The 27560-nt window shown below is 49.6% G+C and overlaps 1 protein-coding gene across 1 annotated transcript in view; it reads left to right on the forward strand.

Moving 5' to 3' along the window:
* The window catches only part of LOC133123135 (receptor tyrosine-protein kinase erbB-4-like), a 403692-nt gene that overhangs the window by 295624 nt on the left and 80508 nt on the right, over positions 1-27560 (forward strand). Inside the window, exons 7-15 of the mRNA XM_061233434.1 lie at positions 1284-1425; positions 5604-5717; positions 7401-7527; positions 9094-9167; positions 12315-12405; positions 13997-14196; positions 17542-17674; positions 24018-24111; positions 25276-25430. Of these exons, the coding sequence (XP_061089418.1) occupies positions 1284-1425; positions 5604-5717; positions 7401-7527; positions 9094-9167; positions 12315-12405; positions 13997-14196; positions 17542-17674; positions 24018-24111; positions 25276-25430 (1130 nt within the window). The remainder of the gene's footprint in view (positions 1-1283; positions 1426-5603; positions 5718-7400; positions 7528-9093; positions 9168-12314; positions 12406-13996; positions 14197-17541; positions 17675-24017; positions 24112-25275; positions 25431-27560) is intronic.

Consider the following 27560-nt stretch of genomic DNA (forward strand, 5'->3'; position numbering starts at 1 on the left):
CTATGACAACACCCAGTACACAGCTCCGCCCGACCTGTCACTCACTCATCACTACGACAATGCCCAGTGCACAGCTCCACCCGACCTGTCACTCACTCATCACTGTGACAACGCCCAGTGCACAGCCCCGCCCGACCTGTCACTCACTTGTCACTATGACAACAACGCCCAGTACACACCTCCACCCGACCTGTCACTCACTTGTCACTATGACAACAACGCCCGGTACACAGCTCCCGACCTGTCACTCACTCATCACTATGACAACGCCCAGTACACAGCTCCACCCGACCTGTCACTCACTTGTCACTATGACAACGAAGCCCAGTACACACCTCCACCCGACCTGTCACTCACTTGTCACTATGACAACAACGCCCGGTACACAGCTCCTCCCGAGCTGTCACTCACTTGTCACTATGACAACAACGCCTGTTACACAGCTCCTCCCGAGCTGTCACTCACTTATCACTATGAGAATGGCCAGTGCACACCTCCGCCCAACCTGCCAATGGATTGCTTTCTGTGTGTGGGATGCCATTAAACTGCCATCTGCCCCACAATGCATTGCAAAACATGAATGGCCAGAGCCTCAGCTCCTGTCCTACAGTCTCTCTCCGTCTGTTGCGTCAGAACGGAACTTCTTTTCTCGCTTTTCCAAGCGTTTTTGGTTATGATTTATTGAGCTCCCGCTACGTGAATTATACATTAAAGGAAGAAATTCTCTCATTTTTTTTTCCCCCTCGCCTAAATGCCGTTCTCGATGGGTGATTACAGTTATTACCGTTTGCACCTGGATAATTTACCGACAGGAGAGCGGGGCGGCTCGCATGCGCTGGGACGCCCGCGCGCCTCGCCTCGCCTCGGCTCAGACGCACAGCTGAAGCGTAACTGCGCTGTGAAGCAGATGAGCTCTGATGGATAATGTCTCCTCCAGCTCATCCGTAAAAGTGAATCATGAGGTCCGGAGGAGACATTAGTAAAGGCTGACACATGCTGAGGAAGCATCCCATCGCTGACACTTTGTGTGCTAATGCTACTGTACGACTCTGAACGCTACACTTGCTAATGCTATGTCTGCTAACGCTATGTGTGTTAATGTGATGCCTGATAATGCTATGTCTGCTAATGCTGTGTCTGCTAATGCTACCTATATGTGCTAATCCTATGTCTTCTAATGCTGTGTACAGTAATGCTATGTCTGCTAATGCTATGTCTGCTGAGACTGTAGGTGCTATTGCTATGTGTGCTAATGCTCTCTCTGCTGACGTTGTTCCCGCCAGGCCTGCACCAACTTCAACGACAGCGGGGCGTGCGTGACCCAGTGTCCTCAGCCCTTCGTCTACAACCCCACCACCTTCCAGCTGGAGCACAACCCCAGGGCCAAGTACACCTACGGAGCCTTCTGCGTCAAGAAGTGTCCCCGTAAGAGCCCCCCGTGTGCACACACACGCACGCACACACACACACACGCGCACACTCACACTCACACACGCAAACCTGCACACACACACACTCACACTCACACGCACACACACAAACCTGCACACACACACACGCAACACAAGACCCCCTCCCACACACACACACACACTCTCTCACACACACACGCATACACACACAAACCTGCACACACACACACGCACATACACACACAAACCTGCTCACCCATGCACACTCACACACAAACGCACACGCACACGAGCACACACGCGCTCACACACGCACACAACATAAGACCCCCCCCACACACACACACTCTCACACACACACACACACACAAGCACCTTACACACATACAACTGTAAGTCACTCTGGATTATTTATTGTCATGTACACATGAATCAGCTCACACGCACACACACATGCACACACACTTAAATGCACACATGCACTAGCCTGAGTGCACACATGAGTGTGCAAACCCTCACCACAGTGCACTCGCACAAACCCCTCCACTCCATTTGTAGTCTACGCCGAAAATATGGAGACGGGATATGTTTTTAAATCATTGTTTATCCTCAATAAATTATGCTAAGGGGTGCAACAGCAGTAGAAGTATAATACAAATAATGATTATTTTTGCCGGATAATCAAGCCAGTTTCGCGGCAGTGGAATTTTTCTGCACGCTTATTCTCGGCTGCCGTTCATCAGGGATGAAAGGCTGTCTTGAACATTAGAACAAAACAAACAGAGAGAAGGAAAAACAAAGGCACGCGCATCACGTGTCATTGCCTTCCATTTTCGAACCGACTCCGACATCTAAGATGAGTAGGTGTTCCGCGGAGCAGACTTCCAAGGCGCGTTTGGGATTCATCTTGTGCACACAAATGACGCAGTACAAAGACACTCAGACAGAAAGCATTAGCAACGCAAGCGAGGAACCCGAGAGATCGTCAGAAGGATTTCTGTTTTTATCATAAATGGCTGTTTTCTGCTTCTGATGTAGCGTGTGCAACAGATGAGCTGTAACCATGGTAGTGCTGAGGATCTGTGACTACAGAGCACAGTGTGAATAACACCACATGATCCTGTCGTAAAACGTCCTATTATTATATATAAGCTAAGATAAGATACTGTACTTTGAACCCCATGTGGTATGTTTTACTCCATTTTACCCACCTTAGTTACTTAGGAGCAGTGGGCAGCCGCAGTGCAGCACCCAGTTCTGAGGCCAGAGCCTTGTGAATTGATAGTGGAAATATTTAAGCGCAAGACATGCTTGTGCATGCTTGTGAATACAAGATCCACTTCACCATTGCGCTGTGGGTTTTTTGCACGTCTGTCATGAGACAGGTCCTGTTAGTCTGTGCAGCATTGACCTTGGCCCCCTTGAAGGTCACGATACAATTGAAAGTGCATTCAATGCACAGTTAAGGACAGAGTCCCTCCCCCCCCCCCCCCCCCCAACCATCATACACAGCCTTCAGGGTAGGATTTGAGGGGGGTGGGGGGTTGGGGGGTAAGGTGGGCAATTAACATTTCCTGACTCAGCAGGGAGACAGGTGTCCTGGGCAGTCTTGGTGGTGGAACTTCGCCACGCTGACATTTTAAATCCCCAGGTTTTAACACACACACACACACTCACACACACACACACACTCACACACGCACTCACACACACACACACACACACACACTCACACACACACACACACACACACACACACACACACACACTCACACACACACACACAGGGTAGCTGAGCGGCGACCGGGCACTAACAGGAAGACGGCCTCGCCTGCCTCAGATCACATGACCCGGGTTCCAGCCACTTCCCATTTGCGTCTGCGGCCGGACGCCCCCCCGGGCTGTTGTCACCGGCGACCGTGGCTCTGCTCCCTCCAGGACTCCCGTGTGCAGTTTTAACAGCTGCTGGCAGGAGGACAACACACTTTATAAAAAAAAAAAAACCCCATAATGCACTTGGCCTTTTTTTCCACTGAGGCAAGCAGTGTAAAAAGCCTCATTAAAGGCCACGGATTCAGCAGAGCCGCCAGCCGAGTGCGTGCACCGCAGTCAGGTTCTCTCGCACCTCACTCCATGTCCTCACCAGACCTGCGTCAAATACGGAGTAGTTTTGGATTCAGATGCTTTTCTACCCCTTCCTGAGCCCGTCTGGTGTACTGGAGCCGATGGAAATAGTCTCAGAAAGTGCAAACCTTTCCGTCCAGTCGGTTGGCCCGGTTGCACCAGGCGCAGATCAGAGCAATCGAGCACAGATAAGTATTTGAATCCTAACGCAGTTCCGCATTTTTGTCCCAGGTCTGGTCCTCGCTCTCTCCCACACACGGAGGCCACTTCCGTACAGCGCTGTTATTCCGACCGCGTCGGGCGCTATCCAGCTCGATTACTCTCTCCCCGGTAGGGGTGTAGGTATTTTAATGGAAGTGACCCCCTTCGCACCCCTCCGCCCCTCCCAGGTCTCTCTGCAGGCCGGCCCAGTCCTCAGCCCAGACTGCTGCATGTGACCCTTTCTGCAGGGGGAGGAAGGACACTTCATTAGGGTGTAATAGAGTCTATGTTCAGCAGGGACAGAGAGCGGGGGGGGGGGGGGGGGGGGGGGGGGTGAATGAGCACCCCCCCACCCCCTTCTTCACTTCTCAATCATCCGGTGCCCCCCAGGAGAGCTTACTGCACTCTCAGAAAAGAAAAAGTGTGCAGGTATAGGCTTGTCACTGGGGTACTCTATGCATGCCTGAAAATGTCCTGCTAGCCAGCAATACATAATACATTTGTCAAAATAATTTACATATAAAAGGTAATTATGAGTGCCCAAATGTAACTCTATTTTACTTTTAGGTCAGGGTACATCTGGCAAATTATTTTCTTAAAGAACAAAAATCCGGCGGCACGGATGGTGCAGTGGGTAGCACTGCCGCCTCACAGCAAGGAGGTCCTGGGTTCGAATCCCCGTCGGCCGGGGCCTCTCTGTGCGGAGTTTGCATGTTCTCCCCGTGTCTGCGTGGGTTTCCTCCGGGTACTCCGGTTTCCTCCCACAGTCCAAAGACATGCAGGTTAGGCTGATTGGAGAGTCTAAATTGCCCGTAGGTATGAGTGTGTGAGTGAATGGTGTGTGTGCCCTGTGATGGACTGGCGACCTGTCCAGGGTGTATTCCTGCCTTTCGCCCAATGTATGCTGGGATAGGCTCCAGCTCCCCTGCGACCCTGATCAGGATAAGCGGGTTCAGATAATGGATGGATGGATGGAAGAACAAAAATCCACCTTTTATATATGAAAGTGTGTTCTAGCATCAGCAGAGACACACGCACACACACACACACACACACATGCACACACACAGACACACACGCACGCACGCACGCACACACACACACACACACACACGCACACACACACACACACGCACACACACACACGCACGCACACACACACACATACACGCACGCACACACACACACACACACACACATACACACACGCACACACACACACACACGCACACACGCACGCACACACACACACACACACACACGCACACACACACAGATGAGTGTTCTGTCTGTGAGAGCCGTCTGTCAGCGGGAAGTCTTACTTCAGGTTCCCTCTCTGTGATGATTCAGTGCTAATGCGTACGTGGGCCTTCGTCTGTTGTCTGAAATGATGCGGTGTTGTAGGCATGACTCACAGGTGGGAGACTACAGTATCACATTGCACTTACTCAGCGTTATTTATCATTTAAAAAATATATATTTTAGTAAATAGTGGGAAGTATAAAATGCAAACAGATGCGTTAACAACAACACACAGTGTGTCGTTTTTTTCCTCAACTCAATGTCTAGTTAAGGACGGCAAATGTTTGTTACTCTCTTTGTTACATGTATGTACTGTCAAAAAGTCTACATGTAAATGGTCTATTCATAACACAAAAGAATAGTAGCTCAGAACATGTGTTGCATATTAATGCATCCTTTTTGAGAGTATGTGTAGCAGCCTATTGCCCAGTGGCTAAGGCGCTTGCAACTGTAAGTCGCTTTGGATAAAAACGCTGGCTGAAAGTGTATTGTGTGCTGCGTGCTAGGCTACGTCGTGTCAACGGGGTGAACCAATTTAAAATGGCGTCTCCGTTTCCTCTGTAGATAACTTTGTGGTGGACCACAGCTCCTGCGTGCGAGCCTGTCCCAGCAACAAGATGGAGGTGGAGGAGAGCCGCATCAAGATGTGTATGCCCTGCAACGACATCTGTCCTAAAGGTGAGTCCTCCCCCGCACGCTCTCGAAACCACTGTACCGACATCTGTCCTAAAGGTGAGTCCTCCCCCGCCCGCTCTCTAAACCACTGTACCGACATCTGTCCTAAAGGTGAGTCCTCCCCCGCACGCTCTCTAAACCACTGTACCGACATCTGTCCTAAAGGTGAGTCCTCCCCCACACGCTCTCTAAACCACTGTACCGACATCTGTCCTAAAGGTGAGTCCTCCCCCACACGCTCTCTAAACCACTGTACCGACATCTGTCCTAAAGGTGAGTCCTCCCCCGCACGCTCTCTAAACCACTGTACCGACATCTGTCCTAAAGGTGAGTCCTCCCCCGCACGCTCTCTAAACCACTGTACCGACATCTGTCCTAAAGGTGAGTCCTCCCCCACACGCTTTCTAAACCACTGTACCGACATCTGTCCTAAAGGTGAGTCCTCCCCCACACGCTCTCTAAACCACTGTACCGACATCTGTCCTAAAGGTGAGTTAACCCCGACACGCTATCTAAACCACTGTACCGACATCTGTCCTAAAGGTGAGTCCTCCCCCACACGCTCTCTAAACCACTGTACCGACATCTGTCCTAAAGGTGAGTCCTCCCCCGCACGCTCTCTAAACCACTGTACCGACATCTGTCCTAAAGGTGAGTCCTCCCCCACACGCTCTCTAAACCACTGTACCGACATCTGTCCTAAAGGTGAGTCCTCCCCCACACACTCTCTAAACCACTGCACCTGAGTTAACCCTGTACACCCTCTCTAAACCACTGCCATGCACCGACATCAGTCCTAGAGGTGAGTCATAATCATGATCTCTCCAGGGTCAACCCTCTGTTTATTTTTTCCCGAAATGCCTCTCCCTCCTTTAACTGTAACAATTGAATGCAATTTGCTGATATTGTTATTTATTAAAATACAAAAATAGCAATTCCCTACAATGGCTCCCTGTTCAGAACAATCAGAACAATGGCAGACGCAGGTTTACTTTCCCCCTCGGAAGGCCCCGCCTACGTGCCTATGACGTGTTGCTGATTGGACCTATCGTGCCCGGTACAATAATGGCTTGGCTTGCTGGAGCACAATGAGAGTCTCTCTCTATTGCTCAGTGACCTTGGCACGGGTTAATACTCCGCTGTGAAATATGGAGGGCTGCCATTCTGAATGTGTTCTTTTTTTCGAGGGGGGGGGGGATTTGAAGGACATCCCGTTTCCTCTGAAAAGCTGTAAAGCTGCTGGGCTCTACTATAGCTGTGTGCCCTGGTCCATGCAGGTTACGCTTTAACCGCACGCTAATGTCCCGTTTGCAGGAACAGTGTGATGATATTATCTGCTCCCCCGGGCTTTCCGTCAGTTCAGAGGCCCCAGTGCTGTTTTCTCCAGAGCCATAAACACCAGCACGACCAGCTTCTGTTAGAGGATTCACTGTGGGAACCGTCAACCAACAGCTACTTCAGTATTCCAGTGACTATTTAAAACATGTATTAGGAAAAATGGATTATATATATTAATCAGTCTATACGTCGCAATGTCTGTACTTCACATTTTTACATTTCACTTAGGATGCTCTGGGAGGGTCCTTGTCTGAGAAGTTAGCATGTTAGCACGTTAGCGTCTTATCTTCGTGTGTGTGGTTGAGAACGTTTGTTGAATGTTGTGCGAACGTTGTGACTGCGTTACAGCCTGCGACGGCATCGGCACGGCCAGCCTGCAGTCAGCGCAGACCGTGGACTCCAGCAACATCGACAAGTTTGTCAACTGCACCAAGATCAACGGCAACCTGGTCTTCCTCATCACCGGCATCAAAGGGTGAGAGGCGTACCCAAATTAAATGTCCAAAGAGACACACATACACACACAGACTCACACACTCACACACACACACACACACACACACACTCACACATACACAGTCAAAAAGAGTAGCCTAGGAATACTTGCATACTTTTCGTAATGCTCCAGAATCAAAGTTTTAATTTATTAGTAGAGTTGATATTTCAGCCATACCAACCCTGCTGTGAAATACAGCTCAACCAGATACCAGCTGTTTCAAAACATAGTTTGAGCTGCTCAAACCATGTCAAGCTGGGAGCTGGTCTGAACTGGTCAATCAGCTAAGCCATGTCCGGCTGGGAGCTGGTCTGAACTGGTCAACCAGCTACCAGCTGTTTCAAAAATATAGCTTGTGCTGTATTTTTCAGCAGGGAAGCCTTCATCAGAAGAAGAAGTGAACAGTGTTCATTCGCCCATTTAAAAAGTGTAGTGCAGAAAGGTTTAGGTGCAACACTGGCACACCCTAGCATGCGAATCGAGCTTGGGCCTCTGTGGGCCTCTGTGGGAGTATCCCTCCGCACGGCGCAGCGATGCTAACGTCAAAGCGCAGCTCGTTATCGAGTATCTCCCCGCTTTCGTGTTTAGCTATCAGCTCCCGCTACTGTTACGTTCCCATCAGCTTCGCCGAACACGGCGCGACCTTTTTTGCCACGAGTGATCTGTCAGCTCGGCCGCGTAAAGGAGTCCTGTCAGTTAAAGACAGAAAGTGCCGAGGCCGGTGAAAACGAGAGGGGGAACGGCCACAGGAGAGCCACGGCTGAAGTCTCATTTCAGGCTGAAAAACACGCACGCACGCACACACACAAAAAATGAAAATGTCTGCTGTGCTGAATGTGCACTTTGCTACCAGGAGCAGGTGGTGGAGCGCTGGAGTTTGCACAGGATGGGGTGGGGGCGGGGGGTCTCTCTCCAGAGATACAGCGGCTGATTGGCTCGGAGATTGTCTCCGCGTCTGTGGGAGTCCCAGCCCTGTTGGAGGGGGGTGTGAGATTGTCAGAACTCATTTCCCCTCCCCGACCCTAGTGGCATCGTTAGCCCCGATCTGTTCGCCCGCTGACAACAGGCGCTCCGCTGATACGTCAACACGCTCAGGGACACATATCTGTGTGTCGGCAAACAGGCTGACCCCAGGGGGAACCCCCACACAGTCAGACACACACACTCTCTCACACACACACACACACACACACACACTCTCTCACACACACACACTGTTGCGCTGATACACTCTAGTCCGTTCACTGTTTGGATGAGAAGGTCTCCATCCTCTTCACTGAGCTGTACAACACAGAGATTTAATCCCTGTTTGTCTGCAGTCCAGGGGGCTCAGGTATAGGAACAGGGGATGAATGGATGGATGGATAGAGTGATGGATGGATGGATGGGTGGATGGATAGATGGATGATATATTGATGGATCGACGGATGGAAATGTCACAAGTCTCATGAATATTTATTGTTGGGGTAAGGTACCGTGTGAGGTAATTACTGTCACAGCTGTGCATCGTGCACTCATCTCTCTCTCTCTCTCTCTCTTTCTCAGTGATGTTTATCATGGCATAGAAGCTCTGGACCCCGAGAAGCTCAACGTATTCCGAACCGTGAGGGAAATTACAGGTGAGAAGAAGCAGCCATCTCCCGCTCTGGTTCAGAGATGTCGCTCACGAGTGCCGGTGCAGTTCACTCCACCAATAACGTCAAAATAGTTTATTAGTGAGAGAGAGGTCACACACTCCCATACTCTCTCTCAATCACACACACGCTCACTCACTCACTCACACGCACACACACACACACCCACACACATCACCCCCCTACACACACACTCACTCACACACTCACAGGAACTCCCATACTCTCTCTCAATCACACACACGCTCACTCACTCACTCACTCACTCACTCACTCACTCACTCACTCACTCACTCACTCACTCACTCACTCTCTCAATCACACACACACTCACTCACACACTCACAGGAACTCCCATACTCTCTCTCAATCACACACACGCTCACTCACTCACTCACTCACTCACTCACTCACTCACTCACACGCACTCACAGAAACAATCCCTTCACTCTCTCACACACTCACAGGAACTCCCATACTCTCTCTCAATCACACTCACACACACACACACACATCACCCCCCTACACACACACTCACTCACACACACACACACGCTCACAGAAACACCCCCTCTCTCTCACTCACTCACACACACACACACATCACCCCCCTACACACACACTCACTCACACACACACACACACACACACACACACGCACATCACCCCCCTACACACACTCACTCACACACACACACACACGCTCACAGAAACACCCCCTCTCCCTCACTCACTCACACACACACACACACACACTCACTCACTCACACACACACACTCACACATCAGCCCCCTACACACACTCACTCACACACACACACACACGCTCACAGAAACACCCCCTCTCTCTCACTCACTCACACACACACACACACACACACATCACCCCCCGACACACACTCACACACACACACACACACACACACACATCAGCCCCCTACACACACTCACTCACACTGTGTGACAGGTGAAGGGATCCGGGGATGAGTTTGCAGCCACAGGCTCTCCTCTCACATGTATCTGCCTCTCCCCCCAGCCTCCTGCTTACCTCCGCTCCTGTTTGTCTGCTACAGACAAGAGCTCAGCGGGAACTCGTACAGAGAGAGAGAGATAGAGTGAGAGTGTGAGAGAGAGAAACAGAGAGAGAGTTACAGTGAGCGTGAGAGAGAGAAACAGAGAGAGAGATAGAGGGAGGGAGAGGGAGAAAGAGAGACTGAGAGAGATAGAGCAAGTGAGGCAGAAAGAGAGATAGAGAGAGATAGGGCGAGAGTAAAGGAGAAATAGAGAGATAGAGAGAGTTTGGGAGAGATAGAGAGAGAGTTAGGGAGAGATAGAGAGAGAGAGGAAGATAGATAGAGACAGAGTGAGATAGAGTTAGGGAGAGATAGAGAGAGGAAGATAGATAGAGAGAGAGTGAGATAGAGAGAGACGGAGAGAGAGTAAAGGAGAAATAGAGAGAGAGTGAGATAGAGTGAGAGTTAGGGAGAGAGTTAGGGAGATATAGAGAGAGAGAGGAAGATAGAGAGAGAGTGAGATAGAGAGAGAGTTAGGGAGAGCTAGAGAGAGAGAGAGAGGGAGTAGTAGATGAAGGCCGAAGTTGAACGGTTGCCTCAGGAGGACCCTGTCGCTGACAGGCGCTGACAGTGACTCCCTGTCTCTGTAATTTTTGTCATTAAAGTAATTAGTGTCAGCAGCCGATGTGCACTTACTGTAGACAGGAGAGCCGGGAGCGGAGTCTAAACAGAGCAGGAGAGATGCGAGGAGGGGGGTCTCTCTACAGATGAGCGTGCCCCTCAGTCAGGACCACCAGACTAGTCGAGTCTGTTTCCTCCTCGGTTATGGCCTGTTAGAGACCCTGCTTCTCGGTGTCAGATCCATGCAGCAGAGAGAATGCACCCCGGACACAGAGAAAATGTCCGCTGTGGATTAAATTCTTAACAGTGTACATATGAGTCAAAAAAGGACCGTCTCTACTTTGTAAGAGTTGCATTACATTACATTCCATTGCAGTTGTTTTACTGATGCTTTTATCCAGAGTTGATTAGACTAAGCAGGAGACAATCCTCCCCAGGAGCAATGCAGGGTTAAGGGCCTCGCTCAAGAGCCCAACAGCTGCACTGATCTTATTGCCGCTACACCAGGGCTTGAAACCACCGACCTTCCGGGTCCCAGTCATGTACCTGAGCTGCTAGGCTACCTACAGGCTGCCCAAGCCAAGTTTATTAATCACTGAACATTTCACTGTGTATCACCTGGAGCTGTAGCATGTAGATTATGTATTATTTGTATTATTTGTGTTTTTTTAGTATGTGACATCTCTGTCCTTTTACTGTTAGAGGAAATGTTTATTGATTTTACGGACGCCTGGGTCTCCTGTAACACTGGAACTCAGATTTCACATCGAAAACTAAACGGAACAAATTAGCAGGAGGTTACGCGAAGGTTATAGCTCTGATTGCGGAACGGTTTTGCAGATTTGTTTTGTTCAGTATCATTTCAAAAGTATCCATTCTTAGAGCAATACCGGTGAAAGAAGTGTTATATTAAACACATTCTGTTCATTAGGACAATATTGTTTCCCTTCAAAACATGCTTCTAAAGTAATAGATTTGTTTAGTACCAGCATAAAAGCAATCAGATTTCAGTCACAGAGCTTAATTTCTCCTTAGAAATTTGGCCTGTCGGGGTTTTCGATGTTAAAGCAATTTTGGTAATTTGCAAACTGCTTACTCAAAGAAAGTTAGAATATCCTCTGCAAACCTCATCTTTGTTCTTTTTCGTAAAAACTGTGTCTTTAAGGAACCATTGTAAAATGGTAAAATTGACAACGGATGAATATGTTAACGGCTGGTAACTGTTCATTCATGAATGTGTATGATTATGCCATTTAACAAGACACCAACAGTAAGCACAATTATGTGTTTTTTAAAGGTGTGAATCAGTGTTTGCTTTATTTCTATTTTATTTTACATCGTCTTGGCATCTTACATAGTCTGGCACATTAACACATTTTATTGCACATCTAATTTTACTGGATCTGTGGGATGGATGTGCAATGGTGTTCATGGATCAGAGGAAATCTGTATCAGTGCGGATAATAAATGTCTTTTTCTCTTCCTGCTCAAAAAAAAGGGTTCCTGAATATCCAATCCTGGCCAGAGAACATGACAGACCTGAGTGTCTTCTCCAACCTTGCAACCATTGGTGGAAGGTCCCTGTATAGGTAAGCTGCTAAAGTGGATTTATAATAAAACACACACAGTATCGGGCAAAAGTCGCATGTAAAAAAATAAAAAAATGCAAAAAGCAAAAATGCGTTTAGAAAATAATGACATTTCTTTCTAAAAAATATATTATAAAGAGCAGTGCACAGTTAAAGACAAATCAATATTTGTCGTGACCACCCTTTGCCAAAAACAGCAACAATTATCTTGGAGTAAGGCTGTCTCACTTGCGTCTGGATCTCCAAGTAATCCCAGGCAGCCTTAATCAAGTTTATATCTGAAAAGTGGTCTATTTCTGAATAGGTGACCTTATTTCACAAAATACAAATAAATAATGTGTAACATTACGTTGTTTTTTTTTACATTTGGAAATCTCAAAGCTCTTTTCTACTGACACACTAATGCAGAAAAACAAAAAAATAACATCTAAGACCAAATTTATAAGACTGTGCTGTTGCATACATGGTACTGTTGGCCCAAAATGATGTCTAATGAACCGACAGAGGGTTCAGTGAAGGCTACAGCTCATCAAGTTTAAAGAGCACCGACAGGATTTCTGCTGTTGACTTTCAGTAATAGCTCCAGGTAACCAGGTGACACAAGTGCGGTGTCATTACAGTGGAGATGAAGGATCTCATTGACCTGACTCAGAAACGGCTTGGAAAAAAACCAACTGCATATTATTCCTGGTTATCACAGGTATTCAGTACACATAAATTAACATCTTTATCGCGGCAGAGCAGATTATTAGTGTACGGAATGCATTAAAAAGAGCAAAATAAATAGGGTGAAGATTTAACGGGACCCAGGCAGTATTAAAACGGGGCTATTAAAAGAGCATAAATAAGTGCTAGTGTTGTGTCTCGTAATTCATCATTTTCGCCGTACGAGCCAAACATTTACTCTTGTTGGAAATGGGACCTTTATGAGAATTTCCCGCCACCTCTCGCGAAGGGCGCCTAACGCCTCACAGTGTGGCTCGTGTTGCCAGTGTACAGTGCAGTCCGTAAGTTTTTGGACAGCGGTGCAATATCTGTCCTTTTGGCTCTGCGCTTCGGCACGATGGTTTTGAAGTGAAACACTGAACAGTGAGGTTAAAGTGCAGGCTGTCACCCTTCATTGTAGTGTATTTACATGCATATAAGGTAATCCGTGTAGCAACTGCATCCTTTGTATGCATATTCCCTCCATTTTAGGAGACCAAAACTCATTGGACAGTTGACTTTTCAGCTATTTCTGATTAGTCTGGTGCTTACGTAGTGCAGATATCTAGTCTTGATTCTTGACTTTTGATTGACTTTGGAGTCTGTTATTGCCATTTGTGAAAATTTGGGCCAGACTTGTGCCAATGACAGTCAAGGAAGTTATCAGTCAGATCATAATTGCTATTATGATTGCCACTGGTGTTCCTGCTTGCTTATTGGCACTGTGTTATTTTATCTGTACAAATAATATGCCTTGGCAATGAGATATTGAATGTCTCTAAATATTACGGTCCCCTGTACTGTCGGATTGCTGCCACTGCATCTTCACACTAAACAATATTTCTAATGGTCTCTTCCACCCACCCCCCCCTCTCCCCGACCGCAGTGGTATCTCCCTGCTGATCCTGAAGCAGCAGTGGATCTCCTCGCTCCAGCTGCAGTCGCTGGGCGAGATCAGCGCCGGGAACGTCTACATCACCAACAACAGCCAGCTGTGCTACTACAACACGGTGAACTGGACCAGCCTGTTCCGCACCAACAACCAGAAGGTCCTGATCCGGAACAACCGCGAGCCGAGGGAGTGCAGTGAGTCCCGCCACCGCGCCCCTTCCCAAAAAAAAAAACCCCCTTCCCGCTACCGCTCTGAACCCCCAAACACGTGTTCCAGAGGGCCAAAGGGTACACGAAGTCACATCCGCGCTGCCAAAACTGTAACTGAAAATTTTTTTAAACAGAGACAAGACCTGTGGATTGCAAAAAAAATGGAACACAAACAAAACAGCAGGTGGCCAGGCAAAGCAGACAGTGAGTCAGCAAGTCCCTGGGGATAAATACTCCCCTACCCTCCTTCACAAGTACTTCCCTGGCTACCGAGCTAAGCAAGAAGGGGGAAGAGGTTAGAGTAGAGGTTCCTCTGCTCTAGGCTGCAGAGGCCGGGTACGGGCACAGAGACACAGCCGTTCGTAACAGCACTGAACTCCCTAACGTGTGTTTGAGCTGCACTGTACTGTAAGGGGTGACATTAGCTCAGGAGGTAAGAATGGCCGTAGCGTTCCCCCGCCCTTGGTGTGTTGAAGTGTGCCTCAGCGGGTCACCTAACCCCCAATTGCTCTCGAGGAGCGTGTTGTGAGTGTGGTGGGTGAGTGAGAGGCGTTATTGGTAAAGGGCGTTGGATCACAGTGCTGTATAAAATGCAGTCCATTTACCTTCATGTCCTGCTGCCAATGAGAATACCCTCCCATCCGACCTCACATTTTCTTCCTGTCAAAAAATAACTTCTCGATTAAATCAAACTCTTCCGTTCTGAGCAGAATACGGCTATTGCTGTCGAGGTGAAAATACGGACTGTGCAGACTGACTCACTGGCCTAGTTCCAAAATAACGGCCAGATTTGCCTCAAAAGGTCAGCTCGGCTTTGATGGACCACAGACTTCATCAAGCTTCTCTGGGATGTTCACCTCCGCAGCACTGTAAAAAAGATAAAATAATAGCACAAAAGAATGACACCTTGAGACTTACTGTATGTTGCAGTGTTAAAATACCATTGCAGTAAGGCTGAATTTCTTGCTCTGAAGACATTCTTGAAAAGTTAAAAAGTTGACCTGGAAGTGTTAAGCAGACGTCTGTCTCTGAAGAGGCATGGGGGGTGGGGGTTTGGCGTTATTCAGAGCTGCTTTCCGCTCTAGAGATCTGGCGTGTCGCGTTCATACAGAGGACGGCCGTGACTCAGGGCCCAGCTGGAGGTCTCTGACATTGAGGAGTTACGGACAGACCGTAGGGGGGGGGGGTGACCCTGTCTACACCTGGATGGGCCCGGCATGGAGGCCCAGGTGGAGACCCGGGCTTGGGGGTCCTGCTGAAGGGGAAAGGAAGGAGACGAGAGGGGGGCTCATTCTGGCGTGAAGATCATGCGTAGCTCCACCCCTCCCCCAACCCCCCCAGACCTCCCTCAGAAGCTTCTGGAAGAGATTTCAAGGTGCGAAACGTCAACCGTGGTCTGCCACAGCGCCGTGCTAACGAGGCGGATGTGATATTGACTCGGACAAGTTGTCTGCTGAGCTAAGTGCCCAATTAAGCCCATTAAGCTCCATTCAACTACGGGCTGCGGCTAAATAATCAGATCGAGCGAGTTATCGAGTGACGGACTTGGAATGAACCCCCGCCGGATGTGTTCCAGGCTCCTGGAAACCCAGGTTGACGTCTCTGATCCGCCGCAGGGCATTGTGGGATTGCTGTTGCTCCTCCGAAAAACCGGACACGTCTCAGTGCACTCCAGCTTCCCCACCTCGGGATTATTCTTCCTGTCACGGAGCGACAGGGATGGAAAAAAAAGGCCTTGTTTATCCCCCTTTCTTTTAACAGAGTGGGGTGTTGTATTGCGCCGGTGATCATTTCTGTTTCTCCCCGAAGACGGCTTCCTAACAGCTCAGTGATCCGCTCCGGGGCCTCCCCCCTCTCCCTGGGCCCCCCCCCCCTCTCCCTGGGGCCCCCCGGCTCTGCCTCCACATCAGTAAGGAGCAGTACAGAGTGTATCTCAACTTTGAAGCTAGGGGCTTTCTGATCCCTCTGTATCATTAGAATCACAGCCCCTCCCATTCCTCGCTCTACCTCACACACACACACACACACACACACACACACACACACACGAATACACGCACACACACATGCATACACACACACACACTCATGCACACACACACACACACACACACACACCCAATATCACAGCACCACCATTACCATTAGCCTGTGTGTTTTTGTGTTTTTTGTTCTCTCGGTGACCTAAAGCAGGAAACACACTCTGCGCTTTGGAACATGAACAGAGCTGCCTTTCATTTCTGTAAACAGCCCATGTGCCTCATCCCCCACCTCTTCCCTCTCGTCCATTCTGACTCCCTCTCGAGAGCTCTCTCCTAAACATTCAGCACGTGCCACCCCGAAGACAAACACGCCCTGAGCCCAACGCCGGCTTCACAATGCAGAGCTGATGTCATTTACAGTGAGCAAAATCACGCAGAATCTCTCAGCGTTTCAGAATCATTCCAGTCCAGCTAATGCCATTTTCAGACAGCATAATGACCAGCCACATTTCCAGAATGGCGAACAACCAAGTGAGTTTTATTGTATGTGCTTTTTGCCAGAAGATCAATTTTCCTCCGCAGCGTGTATCGTTGCCGCGACGATGTGGAAACATCACACTCAGACTCGGAAGCAGGGACGCTTCCAGACAGACAGACACTTGGACACGCTTAAGGGAGGTAGAGGGCTAATGGAGGAGTGTTCTGTGTTTTGGCGGCAACAGAAGACCCCTTGCCGATCAAGCGGGGCCTGGACTCCACGTAGCAGGGGAAAGGCCGCTGAAACTCTGGCCTCCTGGACTCTGGCCTCCCGTTCGACGGTCTCCCGAAGGCGTACACTCTTACTGCGGGCTGCAGCTCGCGTTAAGCCTCACAATTTCCCAGTGTGCTTGTTGCCGCCACTTTTCCACACCGGATTCGCACACACCTTTGAGACGCCCCTTTGGGGCCATACTCCGGGAGTTATGCTGTTGTTGTTTCTCTTCTTCTTCTTCTTCTTTTTATGTGTCCTCCAAGTATAATTTGACCAGAAATTCAACTTTCCATCCTGGCTAATCCCGCGAGGTGGAATTCCCTGTGTATAAGATACTATATATGAATATGACTGTCAACACAACGGCTCATTTCAAGAGGTGAAATAATTATTGAGCCTATTATTGTAACCGTTGCAATGTAGTTGTCATAATTGTAATACAGTTGTTATGATGTGTTATAAATGCGTTATGACTGTGTTATGCAGGCCTGCTGATGATATGAGTTGACCCCTTGTTATAATTGTAATGTAGGTATTGTAACGTGTTATAAATATCGTATAAACATGTTATAAACGTGTTATACCTCTTTTCCACAGCTCTGGAGCGCATGGTATGCGACCCCCTGTGTTCGGACTCTGGGTGTTGGGGCAGAGGACCGGACCAGTGTCTCTCCTGCCGGTTCTTCAGTCGGGGGAGGATCTGCGTCGAATCGTGCAACCTCTACGAAGGGTGAGCCGACGTCCCGGCGGACCGCACAAAAGACCCGTCTCGTATTTTTAGAACCGTCGAAAAACACCGTAAGAAAACACGAGTGAGAATTTCAGAGGTTTACCAAAGTGCAGGCGATAACGTGTCTCCAGATCGACTGTAGCGCGTCTGTGTGAACTCCCGAGGATACGGCCTACCGTTCCTGGTACAGTACAGTATTGAAACATCAAATACCAGCGCGAATACCCAGGGAGAAGTCCTGGGAGCTTAGCGTTAGCGTTAGCGTCGACTCGCCGAGGAAATACCCGGCGCGGGGGGGGGGGAATGTACTCTCTCTGCATTTTAAATCCGCCGTGTCTCTCTCTCTCTCTCTCTCTCTCTCTCTCTCTCTCTCTCTCTCTCTCGCACGAGCAGTCGCTCGCGCTAACGCTAGCGCAAACACGGGCGTTTCATGTCTGGCTGAGGCGTTCCCGGGGGTCACCTTCATCTCAGCGTGACCCCGAATTAAAGGCGCGCTAATCAAACACGCGGCGCAGCCGGGCGGCACCTGTCGACGGCTCTCTCTGGAGCGCTGAGGCGGGTAGCGCGGGGCTTTGAAGAACGCGGCGGCGTCAGCGCTAGGCTAACGCGAGTCGGAGCGGGCCGTAGCCAGCGGTGGGGCCGCCAATTACTGGATTGCTGCCGCTCCCTTCCCACAATGCAACGCTCTACAACGCTACCCTATTAGAGTGCTCTTTTTCATGTCTAGTGTGTTGAACAGTGTCTGAGAGGTGCCTGATTTTTCAAAAATTAATTCAGCATTCCTCCTCCCGTATAACATGACTTAACCAGAACAGGCCGTTCAGCCCAGCAATGCTTGCCTTGTCCTATCTAAAGTGCGCCGAATGCTTAGTTCAAGTGCCGTATGTGTCTATATGTTTGTGCAAATTCATACAGTATACTGCATTCACATACAGTGTGCAGGGCTACGGTTTATTTTTTGGTTATATACCGTAGGTATTTTTTGTGTTTTTCAAAATTAACTTAAGTGCTGCCAGCACTGTACAAACCGTTCCAAGAAAAGTGCTAATGCCAGAAAAATAGACTCTTAAAAATGAATTCCTTTTCACAGACAAAACCATTTTTTCCAACATGAAAGAAATGGATTTATTTTTAACGTATCTTTCTGGTGCTATGGTTTCTGCATTTTGCATATCTTGTACATCTAACGTTCTGAGGAAATTGACTGATTCATCAAACGAATAATGATGCGGTGTGTTTTTGATAAGAATATAGACTGGTGTGTTTCATTATGAAATCAAATGAACGGCATCATCTGTCACATATATTAAATAGTTATTTTTAAAAAGATGTTTTTAATGCAATTCGGCTGGAGGAAATAATGCACCGTAGTGCAGATCTTTTTTTATGACTGAGATTAATATTGCCACAAATCCAGTTTTATGTGTTAAGGCGCATTAATTGATTCACTTCTTCAAATACGTGTTTCTGTTGAAAGCAGCTCTTGACTGCGGATCTGTAGACAGTGCACTTGAGCGGGGATTTCCTCGCTGTACTCAGTGTGTCCCGCTAGCTCATACTACAGGACTACACTGACCCAGACCTGGGTCGAATACGTCATTGTTTTTGATTCAAATACTCCTCTATGCTTTACTGAGCTTGTCTGGTGTATTGGAACCTATGAAATACTCTCTGAAAGAGTGAAACCCACCTTCTGGTCCTCTGGGTTTCAAGATCAATCGAGCACAGAAGAGTATTTGAGTCGAAAGTTTTACGTACCGTATTTGACCCAGGTGTGCGCAGGTCCCAGGCCATCCTCAGTGTGTGGAAGTCTCCAGAACAGTCATAAAATGTATGGCTTCACGCTGAAGCAGCCCTTCTAACAAAGACATACACTCTCTGAGCACTTAATTAGGAACACTTTCACTTCGTTACACCTACTTATTAATGCGATTATCTAATCAGCCAATCTTGTGGCACCAGTGCAATGCATTATTCAGGATACAGCACAGCCTCGATTGCTGTGTTACTTTTATACAACCCTTACAACAAGAAATTGATGACACAATATTACGTATCATTACTTGTGATTTAGGTAACGGTTTGTGCATGAAGTGAAACAGGCTGATTGAATAAGTGTTACTGTATCACCAATCAGCATCCAGGATCGAAACCCGTTTTCATACTCATTCTCCTTGCATTCCCAAGCAGAGTCTCTGGCTCGAAAGCCAAGCCCCTTACCCGGCACGTTGTGGTCGAAAAGAGGGAGACCGGTTCAGAGAGGTACGGTACGGGAGGGTGAGATGTGTGATGATGTCACGGCCTGCTGCATGTGAGCACTGCCGATGTTCACCTGTAGGGGGCACCGCACACAAACACAGCGTCTATGCAGGGCACTCCTGAGGCACTCTGTCAGTTGGAACTGTATGTGTATGTGAACTGGTGGTACTGTGTAAGGTGACACACTTTGGAGACCAGCGAGAAGACCTTTACATCAATGGCGTATGGCAGACGCTCTTATGCAGAGCGATGTACAGTTGATTAGACTAAGCAGGAGACAATCCTCCCCTGGAGCAATGCAGGGATTAAGGGCCTTGCTCAAGGGACCAACGGCTGTGCGGATCTTATTGTGGCTAAACTGAACCACCAGGTTTTGCCAGGATTTGCCCGTCTTTGCCGGGATTTGCCCGTCCGGAACAGGAGGGGCAACGGAGGGCAGCAATCCCATCTCCCCTCTGTGCTGGCTTGCACATCGGCATTCCGGGTGTCCTTGGCCAACATGATCTCGCTCCCAGTTTTCACGCCCTGGAAATTGGTTGACGAATTCCAAATCTTGGATAAGCACCACCCCACAACGACATTCCACAATTGCAAGGAGAAATATGATAGATATAAAATAGATGGATTTATACATTACCCGTTGGCAAACAGCAAAGCCATTGTGGCAACAGTGGTTATGGTTGGGTTACGGTTAGGCCTCAGTTTTGGTTGGGGGGTTGGTTAATTAGAACGTGCTGTTAACTTCAACCGCTGGGGGGGCGGATGTTCAGATTTCGGAAAACAGAAGCCGATTTCAATGGTCCGAACATTCGGTCACCTGTCGACGAATTAGTGTGAGACCCGGCTCCCTTAGTTCCTCCATGTTCACGTTTACCCACACTTCTCTAAAGCTCTCACTAATTCTCCAGTAAAGCATAATGCTGAACTTCTTTCCAGGCTCTTTCTTTTCTTCTCTGTAAGCTTTATATTTCTGTTTAATTAAGAAGGAGAAGAGAAAGAAGAAGACAGCAGATAAAATGAACGGTTTTGAGAAGTGAGCAGGGCTGGACAAAGCCTTGCCTGTGTCATAATCCGGTGTGTTTTATCACGCCCAGGCAAACAGCATCCGCTTGTAATTGAATTCCTCCTCCCAGAGAGAGAAGCCCCGTTAATTAAAACTCAGAACGAGCGCACGTTCCCCTGCCTCGCTGAGCTGGATTTGGGCCTTGCCGTCGCGTGCACGGGGCCTGGCTGTGGAGTCTGGTGTGTGTGTCGGACACGAGGGCGTGGAGTCTGGTGTGTGTGTCGGACACGAGGGCGTGGAGTCTGGTGTGTGTGTCGGACACGAGGGCGTGGAGTCTGGTGTGTGTGTCGGACACGAGGGCGTGGAGTCTGGTGTGTGTGTCGGACACGAGGGCGTGGAGTCTGGTGTGTGTGTCGGACACGAGGGCGTGGAGTCTGGTGTGTGTGTCGGACACGAGGGCGTGGAGTCTGGTGTGTGTGTCGGACACGAGGGCGTGGAGTCTGGTGTGTGTGTCGGACACGAGGGCGTGGAGTCTGGTGTGTGTGTCGGACACGAGGGCGTGGAGTCTGGTGTGTGTGTCGGACACGAGGGCGTGGAGTCTGGTGTGTGTGTGTCGGACACACGGGCGTGGCTGTGGAGTCTGGTGTGTGTGTCGTACACACGGGCGTGGCTGTGGAGTCTGGTGTGTGTGTCGAACACACGGGCGTGGCTGTGGAGTCTGGTGTGTGTGTGTCGTACACACGGGCGTGGCTGTGGAGTCTGGTGTGTGTGTGTCGTACAAACGGGCGTGGCTGTGGAGTCTGGTGTGTGTGTGTCGTACACACGGGCGTGGCTGTGGAGTCTGGTGTGTGTGTGTCGTACACACGGGCGTGGCTGTGGAGTCTGGTGTGTGTGTCGGACATGAGGGCGTGGCTGTGGAGTCTGGTGTGTGTGTCGGACACACAGGGGCGTGGCTGTGGAGTCTGGTGTGTGTGTCGGACACGAGGGCGTGGAGTCTGGTGTGTGTGTCGGACACGAGGGCGTGGAGTCTGGTGTGTGTGTCGGACACGAGGGCGTGGAGTCTGGTGTGTGTGTCGGACACGTGGGCGTGGCTGTGGAGTCTGGTGTGTGTGTGTCGTACACACGGGCGTGGCTGTGGAGTCTGGTGTGTGTGTGTCGTACACACGGGCGTGGCTGTGGAGTCTGGTGTGTGTGTGTCGTACACACGGGCGTGGCTGTGGAGTCTGGTGTGTGTGTCGAACACACGGGCGTGGCTGTGGAGTCTGGTGTGTGTGTGTCGTACACACGGGCGTGGCTGTGGAGTCTGGTGTGTGTGTCGAACACACGGGCGTGGCTGTGGAGTCTGGTGTGTGTGTGTCGTACACACGGGCGTGGCTGTGGAGTCTGGTGTGTGTGTGTCGTACACACGGGCGTGGCTGTGGAGTCTGGTGTGTGTGTGTCGTACACACGGGCGTGGCTGTGGAGTCTGGTGTGTGTGTGTCGTACACACGGGCGTGGCTGTGGAGTCTGGTGTGTGTGTCGGACATGAGGGCGTGGCTGTGGAGTCTGGTGTGTGTGTCGGACACACAGGGGCGTGGCTGTGGAGTCTGGTGTGTGTGTCGTACACACGGGCGTGGCTGTGGAGTCTGGTGTGTGTGTGGAACACAAACATTTTCACACAAACAAGGTATCTCTGTGAGATTCCTTAAGCTCAAATCCTCGCCCATATCAAAGTGACTAGCTGCAACCAGTGACTGTTTGCCACCTGTGATTGGACAAGTTGAATCCACATCACACGTTCTCAGACAGGAAGTTCTCACTCTCTGCAGCTCCTCTCTGAAATGGCTTCAGTGGGTCATGAATCTGTCGTCTGTGCTGGGCTTAAAATTATGTTTTCTTTAATAGAATTTCAATTAAAGCATAGTTTTTTGTGATTAATAGCAGTTAGATGTCTGAGTGATGAGTCTGAGCTAGCTTCCACTTTTTCAGCCGTACGGGAGATACCGTGGTGTTTTGACTCTCTGTTTCCAAATCAATAAAACCCCCTCAGACTTTCACCTGGACTGGGTTGATTGAAAGTGCCCAGATATTAATAAGAATATAATTACAGAGCTGTCGATATCTTCATCGTCCTCTTCTTCTTATTTTATTCTTAGTCTTCGTCTTCGTTTTCTCAGCCCAAAGTAATCTCCCCAGTTAGCCCCTTTTGGGAAAAAAATAAAAATAAAAAGTAGAGAAGAGCTTCTCTGGTCCTCTCAGAAGAGGGAGCAGGCGCGGTGTTGGTAAATTAATTATGGCCCTGTTAATTATTCATGGGTCCCCTCGTTCGTTTATTTAGAATATTGATCCAGCTCGAGGCCTGTTTTAATCAGAAGCGCCCGGAGGCTGGCTGATTGTGTGAGCGGGGCTGCGGGCTCCCTGGTGTCAGGCCACGGCTCGGGACCAGCGGTCCGGGCGGATCCGCGTCTCCGGAGAACTCACTCACTCCCGCGCGGAGCTGGACGCGGGCTGAGACCGAGCCCGGCAGAGCAACTCACTTTCAGGAAAAGTGTCCAGCTTGTTTACCCTGGTTCATCGTTAACAAGGCAGCTTGCTTCGGTGACCGTGCCCGTTCTGTTGTGATTTGTGTTTGGCCCGATATCAGAGAACATGATGTGGCCCAATAGACACGATTGAATGACTTATGGTAATACCCTAAAAATATTGAATCTGTCTTTTTCTTCTGTACTGCCATAACGCTCAATTCATGGCAGTACCATATTCAGGCATGGTATTCAACAGAATATGATACCTGAAGCTACTATGTGGTTGTGCAGATTGATTATGAGGCGGACTCAGTGTGATGTGAAAGGACCTTTTATCTCTGTATAATAACCCCAGCACACTCCTGCCCTGATTCCCTTTCACAGAGCTGAATGCAGTATGGTCTCATTCACACCCGCACACTCACCCATCAAACCACATTCACCAGAGCACAGTGAGGGAATTTGAATCTCTTTTTTGAATTTATTTGAATATTTTTCTCTCTCTCCCTCCCCCTCTCCCCTCCCTCCCCCTTTCTCCCCCCACCCCTCTCTCTCTCTCTCTCTCTCTCTCTCTCAGGGATGTGCGTGAGTTTGCGAATGGCTCCGTGTGCCTGGAATGTGATGGACAGTGTGAGAAGGCTGAAGACGACATGCTGACCTGTCAGGGCCCGGTAAGACCCTGTCTCACCCCGCCCCCCCATCCCCCCACCCCCCCGTCTGCTCAACCTCGTAACCTGACTCACACCTGAAGGGGTTAAGGATGTTCTAAACTGAGCATTCTGATGCTGATGTCACAATCACTCCTGGTATAATAGTGGAAGCAATGGAGTTCTAGAACACTGACTTAAATAGAGCCTCCTCCTGTCCTAAAGCCTTTTGGCTGGGAGACACTACTTTAACTGCACCTCCTCCTGTCCTAAAGCCTTATGGCTGGGAGACACTACTTTAACTGCACCTCCTCCTGTTCTAGAGCCATATGGCTGGGAGACACTTCTTTAACTGCACCTCCTCCTGTCCTAAAGCCTTTTGGCTGGGAGACACTACTTTAACTGCACCTCCTCCTGTTCTAGAGCCATATGGCTGGGAGACACTACTTTAACTGCACCTCCTCCTGTCCTAAAGCCTGTATGGTTCAGATACCCCTCTTTAACTGCACCTCCTCCTGTTCTAGAGCCTGTATGGTTCAGATACTCCTCTTTAACTGCACCTCCTCCTGTTCTAGAGCCTGTATGGTTCAGATACTCCTCTTTAACTGCACCTCCTCCTGTTCTAGAGCCTGTATGGTTCAGATACTCCTCTTTAACTGCACCTCCTCCTGTTCTAGAGCCTGTTGGGCTCAGATACTCCTCTTTAACTGCACCTCCTCCTGTTCTAGAGCCTGTATGGTTTAGATACTCCTCTTTAACTGCACCTCCTCCTGTTCTAGAGCCTGTATGGTTCAGATACTCCTCTTTAACTGCACCTCCTCCTGTTCTAGAGCCTGTATGGTTCAGATACTCCTCTTTAACTGCACCTCCTCCTGTTCTAGAGCCTGTATGGTTCAGATACTCCTCTTTAACTGCACCTCCTCCTGTTCTAGAGCCTGTCTGGTTCAGATACTCCTCTTTAACTGCACCTCCTCCTGTTCTAGAGCCTGTTGGGCTCAGATACTCCTCTTTAACTGCACGTTCTCTGCCTCCTCTCTGGAACTCTCCATTATTGTGGCCATAAATCCTCTCTGTGCTGGCACTCGTGGTTATTGTGTGCTCTTTGAGGGATGGTTATGATCCTGCGACGGGTTGCTTACTCTTTTATATGTTTCTCTCTCCCCCCTCCCCCCCCCGGCCGTGGGACAGGGCCCCGATCACTGCGTTAAGTGCTCACACTTCAAAGACGGGCCCAACTGTGTGGAGAAGTGTCCAGACGGCCTGCAGGGGACCAACAGCTTCATCTTCAAATACGCAGAGGCCAACAAGGAGTGCCAACCCTGCCACGCCAACTGCACACAGGGGTGAGTGTGTGTGTGTGTGTGTGTGTGTGTGCGTGTGTGTCTGCCCTGCCACGCCAACTACACACAGGGGTGAGTGTGTGTGTGTGTGCGTGTGCGTGCGTGCGTGCGTGCGTGCGTGCGCGTGCGTGTGTGTGTGTGCGCGTGTGTGTGTGTGTGCGTGTGTGCGTGTGTGTCTGCCCTGCCACGCCAACTGCACACAGGGGTGAGTGTGTGTGTGTGTGTGTGTGTGTGTGCGTGTGTGTGTGTGTGTGCGTGTGCGTGTGCGTGTGCGTGTGCGCGTGCGCGTGCGCGTGTGTGTCTGCCCTGCCACGCCAACTGCACACAGGGGTGAGTGTGTGTGTGTGTGTGTGTCTGGCGAGGTCTGGATAGTGCTGGCGTACAGACACGGTGAATGCTGTAACACCGTGTGTAGGCTCTCCAGCCCAGCGCTGGACCGCGCGGTGTGGCGGCGCTACCTACCGCAGGCGAGACGTGTCAGCCGCGGGAAGGTCACGGCGGGGTCGCGGGAGAATCGTTTCATTCCGCCTGACTGAGCGCCGAGACGCCGTCGCTTTGATGCTCCGTTACTGCCGTGTCCTCGAACAACACAACACACGATGAGTTACCCCTGAGTGACCCGGCCCAGACCCCCCCTCCCCCCTCGCTCTGCACCAATCAATGAGCGAGTGCCTATCTCTGCGCCAGATTAAACCTCGCAGCTCCTCCCACTAATACACCTACGGCACAGAGCCCCCCTCCCTGCGGTGAAGAGCCTTATCAACAGAGCAGTGGGAGACCAGGAGAGAGAGAGGGAGGAGAGGGGGATATAGAGGGGGATATAGAGGGAGGCATAGAAAGAAGGAGAGGGAGGGGAAGAGAGAGAGAGGGAGGCATAGAGGGGGTGGGAGAGAGGTTTTAACACACCTTTATTGTGCCGCTACAACAAAATAGCACAGTGCACAGAATCCCATGAACTGCCACATATACCAACAAAGGAGAAACAGAGAAACTGACAGAGAGAGAGAGGCGGAGAGAGAGCTAGCGAGAGAGTGAGTGTTGTCAGCCCTTGGGATTTGGGGAATGAGAAGGGGAACACATTGATACCATCTCCCCCTCCCCCCACCTGTTCTGGCATCAAACAGCTTACCGTGCACAACTCTGTGACACACTGCTAGAGTCCCTTCATCTGTGAGGCTTCAGTCATCGCCCCTGGTTACGCCCGCTTCCCGCTGACAGTGCAAGCTGTGTGTGTGTGTGTGTGTGTGTGTGTGTGAGAGTGAGTGAGCGTGTGTGTGTGTGTGTGTGGGCGTGTGTGTGAGTGTGTGTGTGTGTGCATGTGGGCTTGTGTGAGTGTGTGTGTGGACGTGTGTGTTTGCGTGTGTGTGTCTGTGTGCGTGCATTTTGGGAGAAAAAAAAATATCTCAAAACTCAATACCTCCAAAATAGATGAAGAGGAATCGATCCTCAAATATATCATTTTGCAAGTAAAGGTTAGGATAGCTTATTTCTCCTTAAAAAGGTTTGGTTTGATGTGGGCAATTGTGTGAATTGTGAAGTGTCGGTGGCATTATTTGTTCCTGTCATTATCTGTCCTCCCTTGGTAATATGATGAGTTGTGCTTGTAATGACAGTCCAGTTCCATCACAGAACTAGAAGCTGGTCAGGAAGCTCCTGAACTTTTCTTGAGCAAGAAAACATGAGCGAGTCCTTCACAGAAGTATTATATCGACCTGTGAGTCCCCTCCCCATCTGCCGTGCGTATGACACGTCTACCTCTACAAACTGACACTTGAAGGAGCGAGGAACTCCCCGTCTTCATGTCCTGTTCTCCTGACTCTCTCGATGGGTGGAGCTCGGAGCAAGAGGAGGTGTGCGGAACGGAATAAGGAGGTGAAGAATAAGTGATGGGATAGAATAAGGAGGTGAAGAATAAGTGATGGGATAGAATAAGGAGGTGAAGAATAAGTGATGGGATAGAATAAGGAGGTGAAGAATAAGTGATGGGATAGAATAAGGAGGTGAAGAATAAGTGATGGGATAGAATAAGGAGGTGAAGAATAAGTGATGGGATAGTATAAGGAGGTGAAGAATAAGTGATGGGATAGAATAAGGAGGTGAAGAATAAGTGATGGGATAGAATAAGGAGGTGAA

This window comes from Conger conger, chromosome 3 (assembly GCF_963514075.1).
Source record: "Conger conger chromosome 3, fConCon1.1, whole genome shotgun sequence".
NCBI classification, from domain to species: Eukaryota; Metazoa; Chordata; class Actinopteri; order Anguilliformes; family Congridae; genus Conger; species Conger conger.